General features: G+C 37.1%; 1 protein-coding gene across 1 annotated transcript in view; it reads right to left on the reverse strand.

Annotated features, from left to right (window-relative positions):
- Positions 1–3358: 3358 nt before the first annotated feature.
- The window catches only part of LOC139708111 (uncharacterized), a 162910-nt gene continuing 147414 nt past the window's right edge, over positions 3359–18854 (reverse strand). The window contains exons 97-110 of the mRNA XM_071620089.1: positions 18325–18484; positions 17043–17189; positions 16097–16310; positions 15186–15256; positions 14594–14687; positions 13626–13892; positions 12527–12608; positions 10547–10637; positions 9301–9377; positions 8424–8558; positions 7310–7432; positions 6284–6432; positions 4205–4349; positions 3359–3409 (exon numbers count right to left, since the gene is read on the reverse strand). Of these exons, the coding sequence (XP_071476190.1) occupies positions 3359–3409; positions 4205–4349; positions 6284–6432; positions 7310–7432; positions 8424–8558; positions 9301–9377; positions 10547–10637; positions 12527–12608; positions 13626–13892; positions 14594–14687; positions 15186–15256; positions 16097–16310; positions 17043–17189; positions 18325–18484 (1806 nt within the window). The remainder of the gene's footprint in view (positions 3410–4204; positions 4350–6283; positions 6433–7309; positions 7433–8423; positions 8559–9300; positions 9378–10546; positions 10638–12526; positions 12609–13625; positions 13893–14593; positions 14688–15185; positions 15257–16096; positions 16311–17042; positions 17190–18324; positions 18485–18854) is intronic.

Genomic DNA, 18854 nt, shown 5'->3' on the forward strand with positions numbered 1-18854 from the left:
CAAAGCATGTACCCAAGTAACCACTTTTATTTATATCATTTCAAGGACAGGATTGCTACAAAGACAAAATATCTTCCTGTATTGTGAATAGATTACATTCAACTTAAGTCAATATTTATTGGAAAGGAGTCTCCAAAATTCCAGATACAGGTATTTTTAATTACAGTGTCCTCAAAAGTGTCTTGGTTATGATGACATTGCATTGAAAAAATAATAACTTCCTTGCACCACCACCACCAATACACTCAATCTTTGGGACTGGTTTTCTGCTTGTATGCAGAGAGTGAAGTGATCTATTCACCTTAGAAAGAAAACCGTCACACAGGATTCAAAATACTTTGAGATGATAAAAAGTCAATAGTGTGGTAACCTTTTATCATCTCAATTCTTTATCACACAAAAATGAAAAAGCTGAAAAAAAAATTACATTATGATAAAAGAAAGTTTACAAATGTTTTAAAAGCATATTTATAGAAGTCTATGTCTATTTCTTCTTGTCTTAAGTCTAGAGTACAGATACAGTGTATGCAAAGCAAAAGCATTTGGGATTACTATAATTATATATTTCATTCATGACAATTCAATTTCTCTGAGCTCAGCTAGAGGTTGGCATCACTCCAGAACCATGATAGCAGTCGACTTCTTCAAGTTGTTAGCTTCTCGAGGATATTATTATTATTATTATTTTTTTTTTTTTTAGAGTCCAAAACAAAATACCAAGTTAGAAACAATGTAAGATGGACTATTGTGTAAATACCTGCCATGGTTTTCATGCACACCACAAAGTAAAAGCAACTGATCAAACTAAAGGTAACCCATCCTAGTACTGCTATATGGCACTGAACACCCACGAAATGAAACATTTCTTCGGCACGATATGAGGTGTTCCTCAAAAGTAGATTTTGTATATATATTGTGATCAACATAAACAGAACAAAAAAAGGAGGAAAACATTAAGGTGAAATCCATTATTCATAAGCCAAAATTAACGTAAGAAAAAAATTAACAATTTCCCAATGAAAGACTTCAGTGAGACAGCATAAGAGTTGCACAATCTGTAAACACAACAAACAGTTCATCACAACCTTGAAAATCAAAGCATATTTATCAAAACATAAGCTTAATGTGTTGTAAATGAGTAAAGCAAAAGTCTGATGCATACCGGTACATCATCTCTGAGTAAAGCATGCTGAGTAAATAAATTCATTATACCTGAAATATTGAGGATTGGTATCCAGAAGGGACACATACATTACAGCATTACCATGATCATTGTAATACATTATCATGAATATTAATACATCACATCACACATCGCAATTGTGGTCAATACTACCTAACAAGTTAATCTTTGCCTCTGGTTTTTACACCCAAAAGTAGTTGCATGAAAACAAACGTAATATGTTCTGTGTGACATGGGACTTCACAATGTATAAGCCTACATAGAAACAGTGGACTTGTTTTACAAGCAACAATGATGTAACAAAACTCTTATTTATTGGAGTAAATTTTTCTCGCCCAACCATAACGAGTGTTTCTGTGTTAAGTCAAACCTGTCTATAGCAGCCATCCAGAGGAGACAAAGAGTAGCCTTTATAGACAGGTTCTCAGACATTTCATGTGTACAGCATACATGTACATGTGTACAAGTATGCACATATTTCATACACTGAACAACACAACATCTAATCATTCACACAATCAACTTTCCGATGCCAAATCATATTTTTGAGCTGTTAAGATTATTATTGCAGCTGATAGATCAACCTATTATGCCAGATCACATACATCTGTAGGGTGATGGTAAAAATGTATTTGCTCATGATGAAATGGTAATACATATATCACTCAAAATGGAGTGAAAAATTTTACACCTGCCATTCATACTATCTTGTATAAGATACACCCTACCATAAACAAACTTAATATTGTTATTATGCAATACCATATAAAAGCAAAGCTATACATTTTTTAGAACTTGTTCCATAAGATTTGGACTATATTTCTGCCTAGCTATGTAAAAGAGAGTATTCTTTAAAGTCATTTAAGGCTGTCAAAAATCAAGACTTGATATCAACATCAATTCTTGAATGAGACAACAGGAATTGTACCAGCTCATTAGGTACAGCTGTACACCTTGTTGTATTATATACATTATTCATTCACAAGATGTCATCGTGGGGCTGTACAGTATGTGAGGTTCAAAGGTTTCCAGGCTCCACAAGTCCACAAAACTTCATTTCAGATGGATGCACCTAATGCTGTAATATTTCCTGTAAAACACAGATGACAAAGAAAATACAATGAGTAGGAAGAAGACAGTCCTACTGATATCAAATGGCAAAAAAATAAATAAATAAATAAAAATAGATAAATATAATGCTGATACAAACGGATAAACACAGTAAAAAAATACTGTGCCATAATCATGTGGTCACCATGCATACATTTACAAGTACATTGCCATATACATTATATTGCCATAACAATTATATCAAGGTCCATCTCAAGCTAGCTATTTGACACATCTTGAACAAACCCAAATATGTCTGCAGGCCAATGATTTGAAGCCACATTTACTGATGTAAACATTTCAGCATAAGCAAGGAAAAGCAAGCACCAACAACAAACAAATGGAAATCTGTGCAATGAACCATTCATGAAAATAGAGTTTTATGCACAATTTCTTTGAAGATAAATTTATCATCAAAGCAACAAATAACTACTTTTTTTTCATAAGTAAACAAGGCATTTGCTTGTAAATTTGATTGTGACCATTCAATCAAGATTGGTAAATATATGAATTCCGATCAGTTTTGCATGTGTCATCATAAATCATCTATGATGGCAAAGAATGATTCAAACAATTTGATACCAAGAGGAATTGGAATTCACCTTGCACCAGTGGCATATCACATCTGCCCCTTTAAACTCTTAACTCTTTGCGTGCCCAATTTACATTCCCAAATCAGTTGATTGCTTGCCAACTTCGTAAACTTGATCAAGCACACAACTGTGAACAAACTGCTTGATAGGTGGCAATATGACAAAGTGAATTGAAAGTGGCATAGTCATGGCTTTGTCACTGAATTTGACATCACATCAAAGCTTAGAATTTTCAATACAACTTTGCTGTTGCTGCATTTCAAACATAAATGCTTCCATGAAGGTACACGGCTTTGACAAACATTTTGTTCTTCCAAAAGAACTCGTACATTGTAGTCTCAGAACAATGTGGCACACAGGGTTTAAAACAGTGGCATACAAAGAGTTAGTGGTTATAGAGTATTACCTATTGGAGACAACATGGCTCCTACCTGTCATGTGACACATGGCCGCTATCCCAGAGGTGTCTGTCCTACTGGCGCACCAGAGGCAGCAAGCTGGTATGGATGAACATGTATTGTTTCTAAAAGGTGGAAGGAGAGAGGATACAATGGTAAATGGGATTTTTCCTAATTTTTTTTTTTTTTGTTACTTGGTCACCTATGTCAGCTTAATTCTGTTGGCACAATGTACAATGTACATTATGTCAAATCAACAACATCAGTTCTCTTACAAGATATGACAGGCTAACCATCCAACAGATGAAAAAAAATAGTATGTTATTGGGTGAGTTCATTGCTTATATTCTGCTCTTTGTTGTGTTTTCCTTGTTTTTGTAGTCTTGCAGTTATCTACTGTATTACTTACGAGCATAATGCATCTTCTGTTGTACTGTGCTCCTATATGCACATACTCTAATTCACACATCAACACTTGTGTGCCATTCCTGATCTTTCAATGAAAATGAAAGAGAAATTAGGTAGTACTGCAAGATTTGGCCACAGTTAGGAAACAGGTACTCTTCCATGTCATTGTACTTTACTTATTAGCTCTGATATGTCATAATATAAAGCTGAATCTATTCACAAGTTCTGTGTCTGTTTAATCTACAACTCAACCCACTATTCAAAAAGAACTGCAGTCTTAGCAATATGTCCTCCAGTTATCAAGATTTTTAGACCCATATTCTCTTTAAGACTTATAGGTAAGAATTTCAACATGTTGAAAATTCACTTTTGAATTTTAAAACAACAAAAAGAGATTCCTACATTGAATTTCAGACAGGCATATCTTTTGAAAGCCAATAGCAACTAGCAATGTAATACAAAGAATAATGAGATGCAAATGGGTTTTCCTTGAGATCAGTATGAAAACATACCACTGTTTGGACCATCGAGAAGCGCTGTTGCCTCATCCGAGCCACTGTTCCGTACACATCGATTGTCCCGCTCGGCTTGCTGGTATCCACCACAGTAATCAGCTGGTCTAGAGCTATGAACACTCCAGTTCGTCCAATGCCAGCGCTGTAATGTTATGGACAGCAAAATTATTGTTTGTCATGGCTCATTCATAACATTCTGATTTTGTCTACTACAACATCTGGTATCTAAAGTTGACTCACAAAGAATGATAATATAATCATAGTGATTATGTCACATTTTTTTTTCTTTGCAGTACTTTGCAATTATCAATAGGTTTAAATGGAACTCAAAGTTGACCTTAAAGTGTCAATGTCCTTGATTCTAGAACATTACGTTATCTGCTAATCTTGATTTCTTTTTCTTTTTTTTTGTGAACAATTTATAATTAGAGAATCATCTTGTATCAAAATAGAGTCAGTATCTTGTAGTATCAAAATAGAGTCAGTATGTGTGTACTACATGTACTCCACTGAACAATTATCCTATTATTAGCAAAATGTCACATGTGTCTTTTACACTACTGTCACCTGAGATACCATGCATCCAAGATAAAGCTAATTTGTCCCATGTTTCTGGAATATTGCCTGGATGGAAATGATCAGTGTCACCCAGCAATATGACAATAGCATAATGGCCTTGCTCAAAACGAAAACCAAACAAACCCAAAATGAAATAAAAATAGCAGAAATATCTCTCCATATTGTTCTGTCTTTGTTCATGTTTTTGCAACATACCATAGAATTAAACTGTCATGCGAGTGTACTTATTGAGTTGCTGTACAAATTCAGAAATTCCAAACTTAAACCTGAACTTTGAACCATTATTAGATCATTTGAGAAACTAAAATGTGTCATGCCATAATACCTTTCTCAGATCAATTCAATTTGTGACATGCAGAATGTAACGGTAGGGAATTGTCTATAACTTAACGACACAATCAGCCATCATATACTTCTACAGAGTTCATCAAGATGTGTCAAAGCATTTGCATGCTATTGTGGCTACAATTTTCATTCCTTTTATTTCCCTAGCTTTTACTGATGGAAAAACAGATGGAAAGTCAGTAACCCTTCATGACTAGGCAGCACAGAATAAAAGACATATCCCAAAGTGAACAATTTGAAGTACATGTACATCACAAATTTACTTTAAAGTGCATATCAAGCTGGTAATGCAAAAGGCATCATTAATAGGTAACCAATCACATAAAATATAGATCCCTTTATTCAATAAGCCAGTTCACATTTAGCTCAAGGGCACAATAGACGTTTTCACATTAGCCCGATGTTTCGAAATAGCGCGCTATTTTCTGACTTGGGAAATTAACCTGATCACAAAATAGCGCGCTATTTGATATTGTGAATACAAATTAGCGTGCTAATTGATCGAGAAAATTTCTCGAGTCCAACTAGGGATTAATGCGAACTAGTGAGCTATTTGATAATGTTCAGGCTGATGTGAATAGAAAATGAAATAGCGCGCTAATTTGCGATCGTGTAAAATATCTCGAGCTTGGATTTTATCGGGCTGATGTGAAAACGCCTATTGGTACAAATGACCTTTCTTTTTTCTCAATTGGTTAGGCACTTACTTCACTCATTTTCAAAGCAGCAAGATGTGTGAGCTGCCCACAATTTATGGAATTCATGTTCAAACAAACAATGAACTTGCACAGGGCAGGTGACAAGAATGGTCTGTCAATTGACACTTCGGCAGGCATTCATTGCATAGTTTCGTGTTGAATGCATAAACAAAGTCTTTCTACCAACATTAAAATACCAGGCTTGCTGTCAGGTGGATGTGCTAGTAAGCACCATTTACAAGGGTTACATGAATAATTATTACATCATGGATGCTAATCTCAGTGAATTAACAAACCAAAATGCCTGTTGGTACAAATGACCTTTTTCTGCTCATGCACAAAGTGGAACTGTAAACTGGCTAATTCAATTCCGAAGTCGAGATCTTTATACTGAAGACACAAGACTTGCAACTGTAGAGGCAGCAAACTTTCATAACTTTCCCCATTCGCCTACCTGCAATGAACTGTCATGGGTCCCATGCTGCGATCATGCGCCATCTGAATGGTCCTGATGAAGTCAATCATGGGCCGCGGTGTACTGGGGACATCGTGGTCCACCCAGCCCTTGAACGCATAATGCGTTGTTTCAAGCTGTCTGTTGCCCTATATAGTGTCAGGGGTGAAAGGTCACACATTTCATGAAGGTCTTACCAAAATTGGAGTAACTGTATTGCACTACACAGTTTCACAAGTCGTAAAATTTGTGATTGACACGCTGCAAATCTTATGGCAAAATCCTGAAAACATCAGAATATTATGCTGCGGAAGAACATAAGGAATGTCAAATATGAGACAGAGATGTATTTGTTTTATGATATTTGAACTTTTCTCATTTCTTCGTCTTATCTTCATGTTTTTATCTATGAGAGCACCTTGAGCATTTCATTAATGGAAATGATGCAATATGAATTGTAACTACTATCATTATCATCAATGGTAGTGCACTGTTCGGGTATATGTACACATACTTACGAATTTCATTTCACAAGTATGATGTTATGACCTACGACGTGCACCAACCCTGCAAGAACAAACACCCTTTGGGACTACAGTCCGACCTCTCCTATCCAGCTTCCCTTTATGAGGATTTCTCTATTATCCAAATGCGATCTCTAAATGATTTTTTTTTAAATCTAATAATTGCGGGCAAAAGGGGGATTTCAAACTTAAACAATACTCTTACACAAACTGACATGAATTACATATTATTCTCAACATAATTATCATACATTGACATCTAATTTTGATCTAATAACATGCATTCAGACATTCATTACCCCAAAATCACTTGAAGAACATGGACAGAAAACGTCTTTTTATTCAAATCAGGGCACAGTACAGGCGATCATTCTGCAGCTGCATGTATCAAACATTGAGTCTCCCATATCCGGCCAAACCCCTTATCCGGGATTAGCGCCGGTCCCAACATGTCCGGATTGGAGACGTATTAAGAATGTCATACAAGTGGACAGAGACTGACCTTCTCCAGAACAAAGGAACGGACAACCCAGTGGTCCATCTCCTGTTGGTTGACCATGGTGACGATCACGCTGCCATAGTTGACCGGACCCTCGTCATCAGGCCAATAGTGCTCACATTTGGTCTAACAAAAGAACAGATTTTCATCTAAACTATCAGACTTTGAAAGCAAAAACAGGAATAAGGATATTAAGTGGATAACAGAAAATTTGGGAGATCCAGATTTCCAAAGATACAACAGTGGCGGATCCAGGGCGAAGCACACCAGGTGTGCGCTCCCCCTTTGTTTTTTGTTTTTTTTGTTGCTAATACAAAAGAAACAAAAAGAAAAAAAAATGGGGGAGGGGTGTGTGCGCACCCCTTTTATTTTGTAAAGGTGCCCCCACTTAACGAAATTCCTGGATCCGCCCCTGTACAATGTAATATGTATACTTCACATGAGTTTGTTTTGTTATCTTATTACTCTTCGTTACTTTGCTTGATACAGCTTTTATTTCAGCAATCTGACACTAAAACTAGATTATTAGATTATTCTTTCCCAAGATAGTACACTATTTTGTAACTTTTTTAATCGAGAGTCAAACTGCCTTGCTGAATACATTCTTGCACCAACATTGACTGAATTCTATCAAATGGATTCCATAATAAGACACTTTGATCCTTTCACATGAAACTTGGCTACAAGCACTCAATTTTTGCATGATTACACTTAAATGTACCATGAAATTTCCTTTACTTGATTTGAAGTTTTCAAGCAAGCAGAACATATGCCATAATTTGTAGAACCGACAAATCTTGGGTGTTTGATTCTATTCTCTCTCTCTGATTATTATTCCGTCTACACATCAACCTGTTTGCATGTATGCAATAAATTAAATTTCAGTAATGCCCTATACTATAACTGGACATTTTACATGAGTAATTTTTTTTTTTTTGTGCTTACCATGGTACCAAGAATTTGCATGTTTTTATTTTCGCAGAATCAAAATTCAAAGTGACGGCAACTGCTACCCCTTTTTATAGGCTCGTGCTAGTTTCATGCCGTACCAAATTTGCACTTTTACAGTACACTTTTCATTCATTCCCATGGTAATCTCATGTCATTATGACCTCACCTTGCCCCCTTCGACAAGGCCTGTTATCATCACGATGGTCGTACTCTTGTTCTCAAACACCATCTCCCAGAAGTCATTGACGGAGTCAGGAACAGGTCCCTGAGTGGCGATGTAGTCCTTGTTGGAATAAGCACCCTGCACAAATAGATTTTAAAAAAATATGCAGAATGATATCTGACAGGACCTGTACATTATATGTGCAAGTGCACCGATGGGTTCAAGATGTGAATTTAAAAGAATCAGTAGAAATATTAGAAGGTAGAAGAACCCTACTAAAAAAATTTCCATTTCATGATGCAAAAATTTTATACTAGTATAGAAATGTGGATGAGCAGCTGCTCATGTCATACTTTATCACTCTATCATCATTACACTTAATATGTTTTTTTTCTTCTTCAAATCAAATTGGAATATATTCGCTGAATATCAATGAACATTTTAGCTTACCCAATTTTAATGATCAATTCAGGTATTGCATTTCCCTTAGTAATTCATGCTTTAGTCAAATTGATCTGAATTGTTATTTGTTTCAGTTGAAACAAGGTATTTTGATACTCTGCCGTGATGGGAGAATTTCATGCTGACTGATGAATGACAGAGAACAGTGGTTCCTACAGCATTTTTCACTATCGTAATAATAATAATAACAATGTAATGTTTTTATGTAGCATGATTCAACGCAAAATAGGTTCTTAAAGCACTTAACAAATACATTACATGATCAAACAAAGTAACAACTGAAAGTGGAAAACTACATATCATAATGCTTACGCTACATTTATCTTTATATATGCATGCATATAAATATGTATGAGCATACGCACATGATTTTCACCCATTTTAAAGTGAATTGAGGGTTGTATTTAGCAGAACTTACCGAAAGGTAGTTAGCATTGATGTAATCACTTGTCTGCCCTTCCTCCAGGTCCTGCAGGTGGACAGCCGTGTCATCAACTATTGAGAAATGTAAAGATCATCATCATTTTCACTCTAGAGAGAGTGTACAGTATGGTAGGCGCGAATGGATAGGTATCTGGATAGACAAGAATGTATCTATTTGTGTGTGTGTGTGTGTGTGTGTGTGTGTGTATGTGTTTCTGTTTTTTTTTTCATACGATGTGTATACAGTTGAATGCAGTGTCAATAATCTTTACTCTTGATGAAATGTAAGTGGAGCATGAACTTTGCATTTAACAGTAATGTGATGATCTCTTCAATATGTTTTTTTTTTTTTTTTTTGTAATGCCTCTAGTAGGACACATTGTGCTTTCAATGTACTGAACTGTAGGACCCCATTTACAGTGCAGGGCCGGGCCGAGCCGCGGCCGAGCCCGGCCTCATTGCGGTACTCGGCCCCACAATTTTGTCCATTTACAGTGCCGGGTTTGGCCCGGGCTTTTAATTCAAACTTTTCAATATTTTGTCATAGTGGCGCTCTGCTTGTAAATAAACGACTATTGTTGGGAGCGCGCTGATCGCGATTTGGTACCGCATTTGGCCCAGTTTGCGCTTACAGTGAGAAAAGGCCGGGCTCGGCCGTGGCCTGATACGCTGATACTACCTCCAGAGCTTGGCCAAATGGATTTTGGTACCGCATTTGGCCTTTTTGGCGTTTACAGTGAAATGAAGGCCGGGCTTGGCCGCGGCCGAGCCCGGCCTATTCACTCACTGTAAACGGGGTCTAGGATGTAAAAAAGACAAAATCTTAACAATACATGAAAAGTTATGTAAACACAACAGAAGAGGCTTAATGACAGGAAGTTTCTGTATCCAACATAAACTTGCATTAACATTCACATGATGCCCTATTTTCACTATGGGTTCTTTCTTCAATGCATCTAGTAAGACATATTGTACTATGAATGCACTGGCCTATAGGATGTAAAAAGACATGGACACTTATACACAAGATGAGTGTAATGCTCTGCTTTACACAACAACTAATGAAAGAATTAGATTCCAAACATAACATGGAAATGTGTGTTTAATCATCAGCTACCCTCGTGCCTGAAGCATGAAGTGTGTGTAAATTACAATCATGAAACCAATGCCCGTTGAAAAACAACAGTGAAGGAACAACATGAATCAATGTATGAAAGCATATATCTCAAAGAGAGACTTACATGGTAGGATGTTTCTGTATCGATTCTTGGAGGTATTGACGGGGAGCCGGGCCTTGTCAGTACTCTTGTCTTTTCCAATGTTGCCGAGAGACTGTATTGACATAGAAGACAAAGCACACTTATATTACATATTTGCCAGGCAATATCACAAAACATATTGTTACAAATGCCACTGCAGAAAGAGAAATACTTGTTGTTGTTTTTCTTTTCATTTTTTTTTTTTGGGGGGGGGGAGGGGGTAACTCTTTCTTTTTTAAATATATGGATATGCAACCATGTGAAATAGTGAGTGCCTCTCTCTGATATTGTTACACAGATCATGAAAATGTTCATGCTTCATACAAGTTATAGGTATATAATGTACACATGCATCACTCCTAACAAATCAAATTTGCCTGTTTTGATTTACGGATGATATGAGAGGTTTTGAGACATTGTTGTTTTGTTTGTTATGGAGCTTGTGATTGTTTTCTTTATCCTTTTTTTTTTTGTCACAGTGATACATATTCAGAGATGATGCATACTGCATAATTGGTTGGACGATGAAAATAAATCCACAAGCTTACTTGAGTCCCTCCCCTCCCATGTTTATCTTCGCCTGATGTGAAATTCTTACCCATCCAGCTACTATATCTAGTATCACATCTGCTAGATCCTGGTTTGCAAATCCAATGCATTATGATTCAACACTGGCCTAACTGATACTTGACACAACTAAGTAAAAAAATGTAAACATTTACACATTTCAACATTCAGATAAAATCTCTTTTATACCATAAGTTCCAAAATGCCTTTGAGTTGACTGCTACACTACACTACATCAAATCTTCAAGATTAGGGTGACATTGGGGTTCATTACACAGCTACTGTATTGTTGGTATTATATACTCTACATGCCATGTCATCTTGGCTAAAATCAATTCAGGAACAAGAAACAGGACACAATTTTTACTAAATTTTGCCCGACTGGTGTTGAAAGACCAAGTTCTTTTATTTCACCCATGTTTATCTTCAGCTGATGTGAAACTCCTACTCATCCATCTCATGCAATCTAGCCATACCAGATTGAGATAAACAATATCCAAGGGGTTATATATATCATCATGCCAATTTTTCCTGTAATGGCATATTTTCAAGGATCAAAATGTCAGAGGCCGATGGATATTTTTCTTAACCAAATGCATGGAGACTGTTTTTTTTTTCTTAAGCAAATGGTTAAAAAAGATTCTTCAGTTAAATGCAAATTATTTGATAGGAAGAATATACTTTGTACATGTACAATTGTAGCTAGCATCAAGTGAATATCATTGACTAGAAAATTGTTGGCTCAAATAGTTGAGCAAATATTATTAATTAGAAAGTGAAAGTTAACTGACCTAAATGTATTACTCTGCCTACACCCTGGTTTCTATGCTCCAAAAACACTCATGTGTAAGTGAGTGAATACTAGAAGGTTCGTTAGATAGCAAGGCTTTCCTACACTTTTCAGTTTGGCAAGCTTTGGGCCTTTCTCAGCCTGTGCGTAGCTTTTCGGTGTTTAGACATCAACGTAGGTAGGCCCTATAAGTAATAAACCATCACAGACAACCCTGCAAGTCACATCATTGCATATATCGCAATTCATTCATTCACCTATAGCAAAAATGTCCAACATGCATAGAAGAGAAAATGTTGGAACACCTCACACTTATATGCTTATACATATCTGCACTGATTAACAGAGATGAGGTCCAGTCATTGTGATTGCAGGAATTGAATTCTTTAAATGTTGAATCTGCAAGGTTCTTGAGTATCTGACAACCTCAACAGAGAGAGCATCATCTCCAGCACACACTGCTGCTTTTGTGAGTTTGTGACAATCTACAATGAGCATCACCATGCATACAAATTTTATCTCCATTATAAGTTTTTATCTCCTTCTACAGACCTGGAGAACAATCGATGCAATGTATAGGACTATAAGGAGATACCAGTACTTACGTGATACTCATCAGCGAAGCCAGCATTGTTGTCAGCACTCAGCTGGCGGACATGCTCAGGGAATTTCTTGATCTGAACGGGTCTGTGGAAGAGGTATGGATATGCACATTTATTTTCCACATTGGCATGCTTTATTTTACTTTACTTATGAATTGAAATTTTCCTGTGGAGAGTATGTAGATGATGACAAGCAGGGAAGGCAGGAGGGGGGGGGGGGGAAGGGAGGTGGAATAAAAAGAATGTTTGCAATTGAAAGGAGCGTTTGGAGCACTTTTAACCTTATGTAGCAAAGGGTGGAGGTTAAATAAGTCCCCCATTGACATTTTTCGCAATAATTGGAAAACAAAACAATTTTTTTTCCACTGAAATTTCATTCACATCTGGTACACATCTTGAGACCCTATTTGTGAATATTGGAGTACGCTTGCCACGATATAGCACATTTTAGTGACCATTATCACCAAATCAACAATATCACCATTATCACCATGGCAGCTTCCAATGGCTTTTCTTTGTACAATGTTTGAGTTTTATAAAAAGTGTACTTTCATTGTTATTCTCTGATAGCATCTTTTTTAGTTATCATCAACTATTCTACATAAAGAGAAACAATACAAAAAATCAAGGAGATACATAACAAATTAAAACATAGAAATACATGCGAAATCAAAAAAAGATGAAATACACAAGATATTCATTTTGACAAAGCCATTTTTTCATTGTAAATTTGTAGGTGCACTAGTACGAAGAATATCTAAAGGAAAATTAGCCCACAAGTTTTATTTAGGGATTTAGAGCTTAAAAGCTGATGCACAAAACAATATATTATGCATACAATGTACGTTAGAATAATTAGCAGAATTTCAAGAAAACGACCATGTTTGGGGAAAAATTCATGATTCATTCTTGGAGATTACGTGATGGGCAACATGCGAGCCAATCTTCGTTATTATCTTGCAATTGATGGCTGAGACCAGGAGGGGCCAAATACGCCCATCAAATATTCATTTGGTCACACAGGTGATGTTATGGGCATTATGAATCAGCACAAGTCAACACACATTTGCATTATATACAGTGTAGTTCCCTTAAAACATACTTAGTCAGACGAAGAGTGGAGGAGGAAGGTCTGACTGGATCCTCTACGACTGGTGGGGGCTGAGGTCTGTTTGGTCGGATGGAGGCATAGGGGTTGGTCCTCACTGAATGGGATGACTCTAATGCACTGAATGAGGGCGTGTCATCAGGGAGGGGTGCCTTGAAGGGGATGGGCGGGACACTCCTGTCCGATGGGTACGATGCCTCCACAAGGGGCATAGCCTGACCGTTGCGGCTCTCATACATTGCAGTACCTGCTGGACCACAGCTGTTCAAAATAAAACATTCCACACAGTTCATCACATCTACTAAGTGCATACAATACATTCCATCGACAAGAACCTGATTATATGTTTATTGTTGAATGTCCTAAAGCTATTGCACTCAAGCAAACATGTTCATCATATCTAAACACATTCAAGTTCAGGATAGCTCAGAATAGGGGGCTGGTAAGAACAGTTTGGCCTGTTTGACGCAACCGTCACATCCCTTGCGACTACAATATGAAGAAATTTGAGATAATTGTCAACCTGGAAAACTGCATTAATGCATGGCAACTTTACATGTCATTGTCCACATATTGAATATACATGTAACAGAGACATTATTGCTCACCTGCCAACATTAGGAGTAGGCATATGTTTGCTTATTGTTTTTTATTTGTTGTTTTGAGGGAGTACACACTCATAAGTGTAGCTTAAGTTGGGCAATGACAAGTTCAATCAATCCAGATCAGGAAATGATTTTCCAATATAATGATGAAATGATATGTATTGCAAAGGATATAAAGTGATTCATATTCAAATTTTAGTAGGGAAAATACCATACAAAGTGACAAGAAAGCTGATACCCCCCCCCCCCCCCCCCCCCCCATCATTAGACACCTAGCAATCTGTCAAGGATTGATACGAAAGTATTTCCTATCTACACCTTTACATTCCTATGTGAGCAAGAAGGAGCAAAACTCACCACTCCCTCCAGATCAGCAGCATGATGAGAAGGAGCACCAGCGTAATAACAATGAGGACGATGACGGGAATGACAAACCACACAGTGTCCGATGCTGAATAGAAACAAGAACATCAAGCATATGGTTTATATATACATGCTACCAGCAGGAATGCCACACCAGCAAACCTGTCTTATACCGGTACTTCTCTGGAAGATATCCCTACTCTTGAAATCTGTCCGAACAACTTCCAAAAAGAAGACTAAAGACAAGAATATTACAGATACTTACACTTTACCATGGTACACAAGATCCTTTGTGAATGCAAGCAAAGATTTATTAGGGCCTCAATCAGCCCACCAGGGGCCCATTTCATAAAACTTGTCATCGTGACAAGTTGTCATAGATGTGACAAGCTACTGAAATCCTTGCATCTGATTGGCTGAGAGTAAATTTGTCATAGAAATGTGGCAGTTGTCACTGATGATAAGCTTTATGAAACGGGCCCCAGATGGGCAAACTACAGGAACCTCTTTCTTCCTGGTAAGCTTCTCTGATTTACAAGCCCACATCAACTGCTCGGTAGGATACTGATACAAGTATAAGGCTCACCTGTTGAGTATGGAGGAGACCATTGTGTGTCCGTGTACTTGCCATCACTTCCATAGGCTCGAATAGCAAATCTTAAAAGAGAAAACATCAAAGAAGATGCACGCAAAAACCAATCTTTATGATGCAACTTCTAATGAAAAGGACCCTGTCACTGCAACTGATTGACAAATTGCCCTACATTGTAGCACACAGTATATCAAAAAACAATGAGTCCCTTTTTTCACTGCATACCGTTACTCTACCTCAGTCTGTTTTTCCTTTGACTCTAGGTGACCCTGCACATGAGTTGATATGACCTATAGTCCACCCAAAATTGTTTTATGTAAATTCACACAAGTACATAATACGTACATGTACATTAGTACATGTACGTATTCTGAGCTCGTTAGTGATATTACAGCGTGTGCAAACTGTGGCATGATGAATGAGCCCACTTGTTTGAATTTGTGGGATGAATCAGTTCTGCTTCCTTTTCATTTCAACATTCACTTAATGTATAAGCTGTTATTTTTGCGTACAAATATTTTCGTGAATGAGGAGGTAATTAAAGGACATTTTCGTAAGATGTCTGTTTTCAAGATTTTGACACTGACGCTATCATAAGTGCACTAATGCCTGTCAGTTTGAGATATATTCGCGTGCTGTTAAATTCGCAGTCCAATAGTATATCGCGAATTCGTGAAAATTAAACCCTCACAAAAATAACAGCTTATACACTGAGTGGAACAAGAGAGCTGTCAAGGCATCCAGATTAAGCCATGGTAACTGCATTTAATGTCAGAAATGTAGGAAAAGTAGGTAAAGAATTGATAATTTTTCAACTCCTGCGCAACCGAAAGATTTTTCCTACTTTGCTTGGACTAATTAAAGCCAAAGAGATCTGTTTCACATGGAAATGGCTGCAAACTCACCTGTACAAGGTAATGGAACTGAGGGGTCCATTGCAGTAGCCAGTTGACTCAATGGTGCAACTGTTATTGGAGCCCACAGTATAGAGCGCCCTCGTGTTGGTATCGAATGGTTGGTAGTCGCTGGGTGTGGCCTGATAGGCATAGCCGAAGGTGTTAACACCATCTCTTGATTGCCAGGAGGGAGGTGGGTCTACGGGGCTTTGGGGCGTGTTGTCTGGGATAAGAAGAAAATGTGGAAAGGAAATCAATCTTTATCTCCACTGCATACAACCATGTAATCAATCTATTTTACTTTGGAAAAGAGAAAGCACAGGATATTAATGTAACCATTACCATCTACACCGTATCATTGTAGAATTCTGCTTGTAAATACATAGGTGGTTTGGTGATATATACTCAGAATATAATTTTTTTTTTTAAATCTAATACACCTGCTTCCACTAAACTGGTATCAGTTCTGTCGGAATACCAGTGCATTGTTTCATTTCATGCTTGCAAAGCCAAAGTAGCCTACTTAATATCTCTTGTCTCCCTTTTTTTGTTGTTGATGATATAGCAACTACATGTACCTAAATTGATGTTTAAAAATGAAAAATAAAATGTTCATTTTCTTTAATTTCTTTTCTAGAGAAAACAGTAAAATGAATGATAGGTAGATGAAAAGAATAAAAGAAGGAACAGGGATGCCACCCTTGTAAACAGTATTGCAATATTTTGAGGGCTGAAAAGATGCATTTTTTCTTTTTGAAAAACATTTTCAGTCTCTTTTCAATAGACAGGTGTAGCAATACAATTTTGAACTACTGTAAATCTACTTTCCATGAAACCTATTTTTGGCAAAAAACCCCCCAATGAAAACTAAACAGACGAATTACTTTAAAAAAAGTCAACAGTTGACAATCATCTCTGAAGGGAGCTTGAAATGATTTTCATGTTATTCACTGACCTTCATTACTCTCCGCCACAAGAATGGCGTATCTGGCGACTGGACCGTACTCCTCACTGAAGAAGCTTTTATCGAAGGAGACCCTGACGGTAGACCCTGAGCTGGAGACATGCCTCACCAGCGCACTGCTTAAGGGGCTTGGTGGAGCTTTGTACGGATATCAAAGAGAAAATATGTGACAATCATAGTTTAATCATTACCTTTAACAAGTTCCTAGGCCCATTTAATAAAGATTGATTGCAGGATTGACCATACGATTGATGTGATTCAAAAAAGTTACACTCAGTCTGCTACCAAATCTGTGCTTTAAATCAAACGTAAGTATCTTTATGAAATACACGTACAATCAATATTGATCTTACGTTCAATTCACTGAGTTATACTCAATAAATTGAGCGCAAGATCAATTGTAACTCTTTATGAAACAGGCCCCTGATAAACTATCATACTTTCCCATTACTCTTTCTGAGGAAGTATTGTGCAAAAGAGGTATATACTTTAAATAGTTCCTTATCTATGAATGATTTTCATTATGTTCAGAAGAGGTTCTTCATGTAGAGTGTATAGATCTTTCAATGGAAATGACTATTCCTACAGCTCTTAAAATTCACAAATTCTTTTTATGGCCCCAGATTTTGGTATCACATAGACATATACCATTTTACAAATTTCATTATTTCTTCATTAACTTTAAATAGACATTGATGGAGAATTACATTTTTGTTGTGTTTATTTCATCCTGGACTAAGGAGAATCTATTTTGCTCCAGGTTTGAAATATTTAAAGAAATGCATTATTCCAAAATCTGGCAATTAAAAATAATATTTACTCTTGAGAGCTAAGCTACATAATTTATGCAAATCACAGGTTACTTTACAAAAGTGTCTCTCCTGATAAACAGTTTCTGACTGCCCGAAGGAACATTCGTACCATGATATACAGTGATCACCCGTTTTGCCGACAGCAAAGTCCATTTTAGCAGGGGAAACACTAGATGCAAAATCTTTCAGATTTGGAATTTGAATATATTAAACAAAGAGGTTGTGCGGATGATGGTCACAATCCTTGAGGACAGTCGCTTAACCCATCGAGACTCCCTGATGTTGCTATATGACACACATTTCCCATAGACACCTGCTCGAGTATACTCAGGACTCATCTTCAACGATTTAATACATAATCTCAAAGCAATCTGCGGAATTAAGCAAGATTGTAGGAAGATGCTCTTTACAGGCAAGCAGTTACTAATTGGAGTCAATTTCATGAAATGTGACGAACTCACCAGAATGAGGAAGTTGAACAGGACCGGCAACTACTGGGTCACTGGTCGCTACGCTGTTGTTCACACTGATGGCAAAGGTGTAGCTGAATCCTGTTGGCAGGCCTGTAATGGTTTCACCTAAGCGGGTCGACGGGTAGCTGTATGTTCTCATGACGTCAGTCTGCAGGAAATGGTGTGAGTCAATTACAGAAACAAATATTTTTTTGATATTCTTTTGTGCAATAGTCACAGAATCACTTCTTTACAGTCACATCAGAAATGTGAATGAAAAACTTCCGTCTGTGGTGCATCCATGATATTACATGATATTATTAGCTGCTCAGATTAATAGATATGACTATTAGATTTGCATAATAATAAGAATAATAATGATAAGGTCTTATTTATCGTGGATAGCCTCTTCAGTGTTGCCACTGCTCTACCAGAGGGCCCTGTCATTATTATTACCCCAGAGTTACCAGATACCCATTTATAGACCTGGGTCGAGAGGGACATAGTGGGTAAAAACATCTTGTCCAAGATTGTAAGCA

This window comes from Diadema antillarum, unplaced genomic scaffold (assembly GCF_040938485.1).
Source record: "Diadema antillarum isolate AM-2024a unplaced genomic scaffold, OU_Dant_1.0 seq00001302_RagTag, whole genome shotgun sequence".
Taxonomy (NCBI): Eukaryota; Metazoa; Echinodermata; class Echinoidea; order Diadematoida; family Diadematidae; genus Diadema; species Diadema antillarum.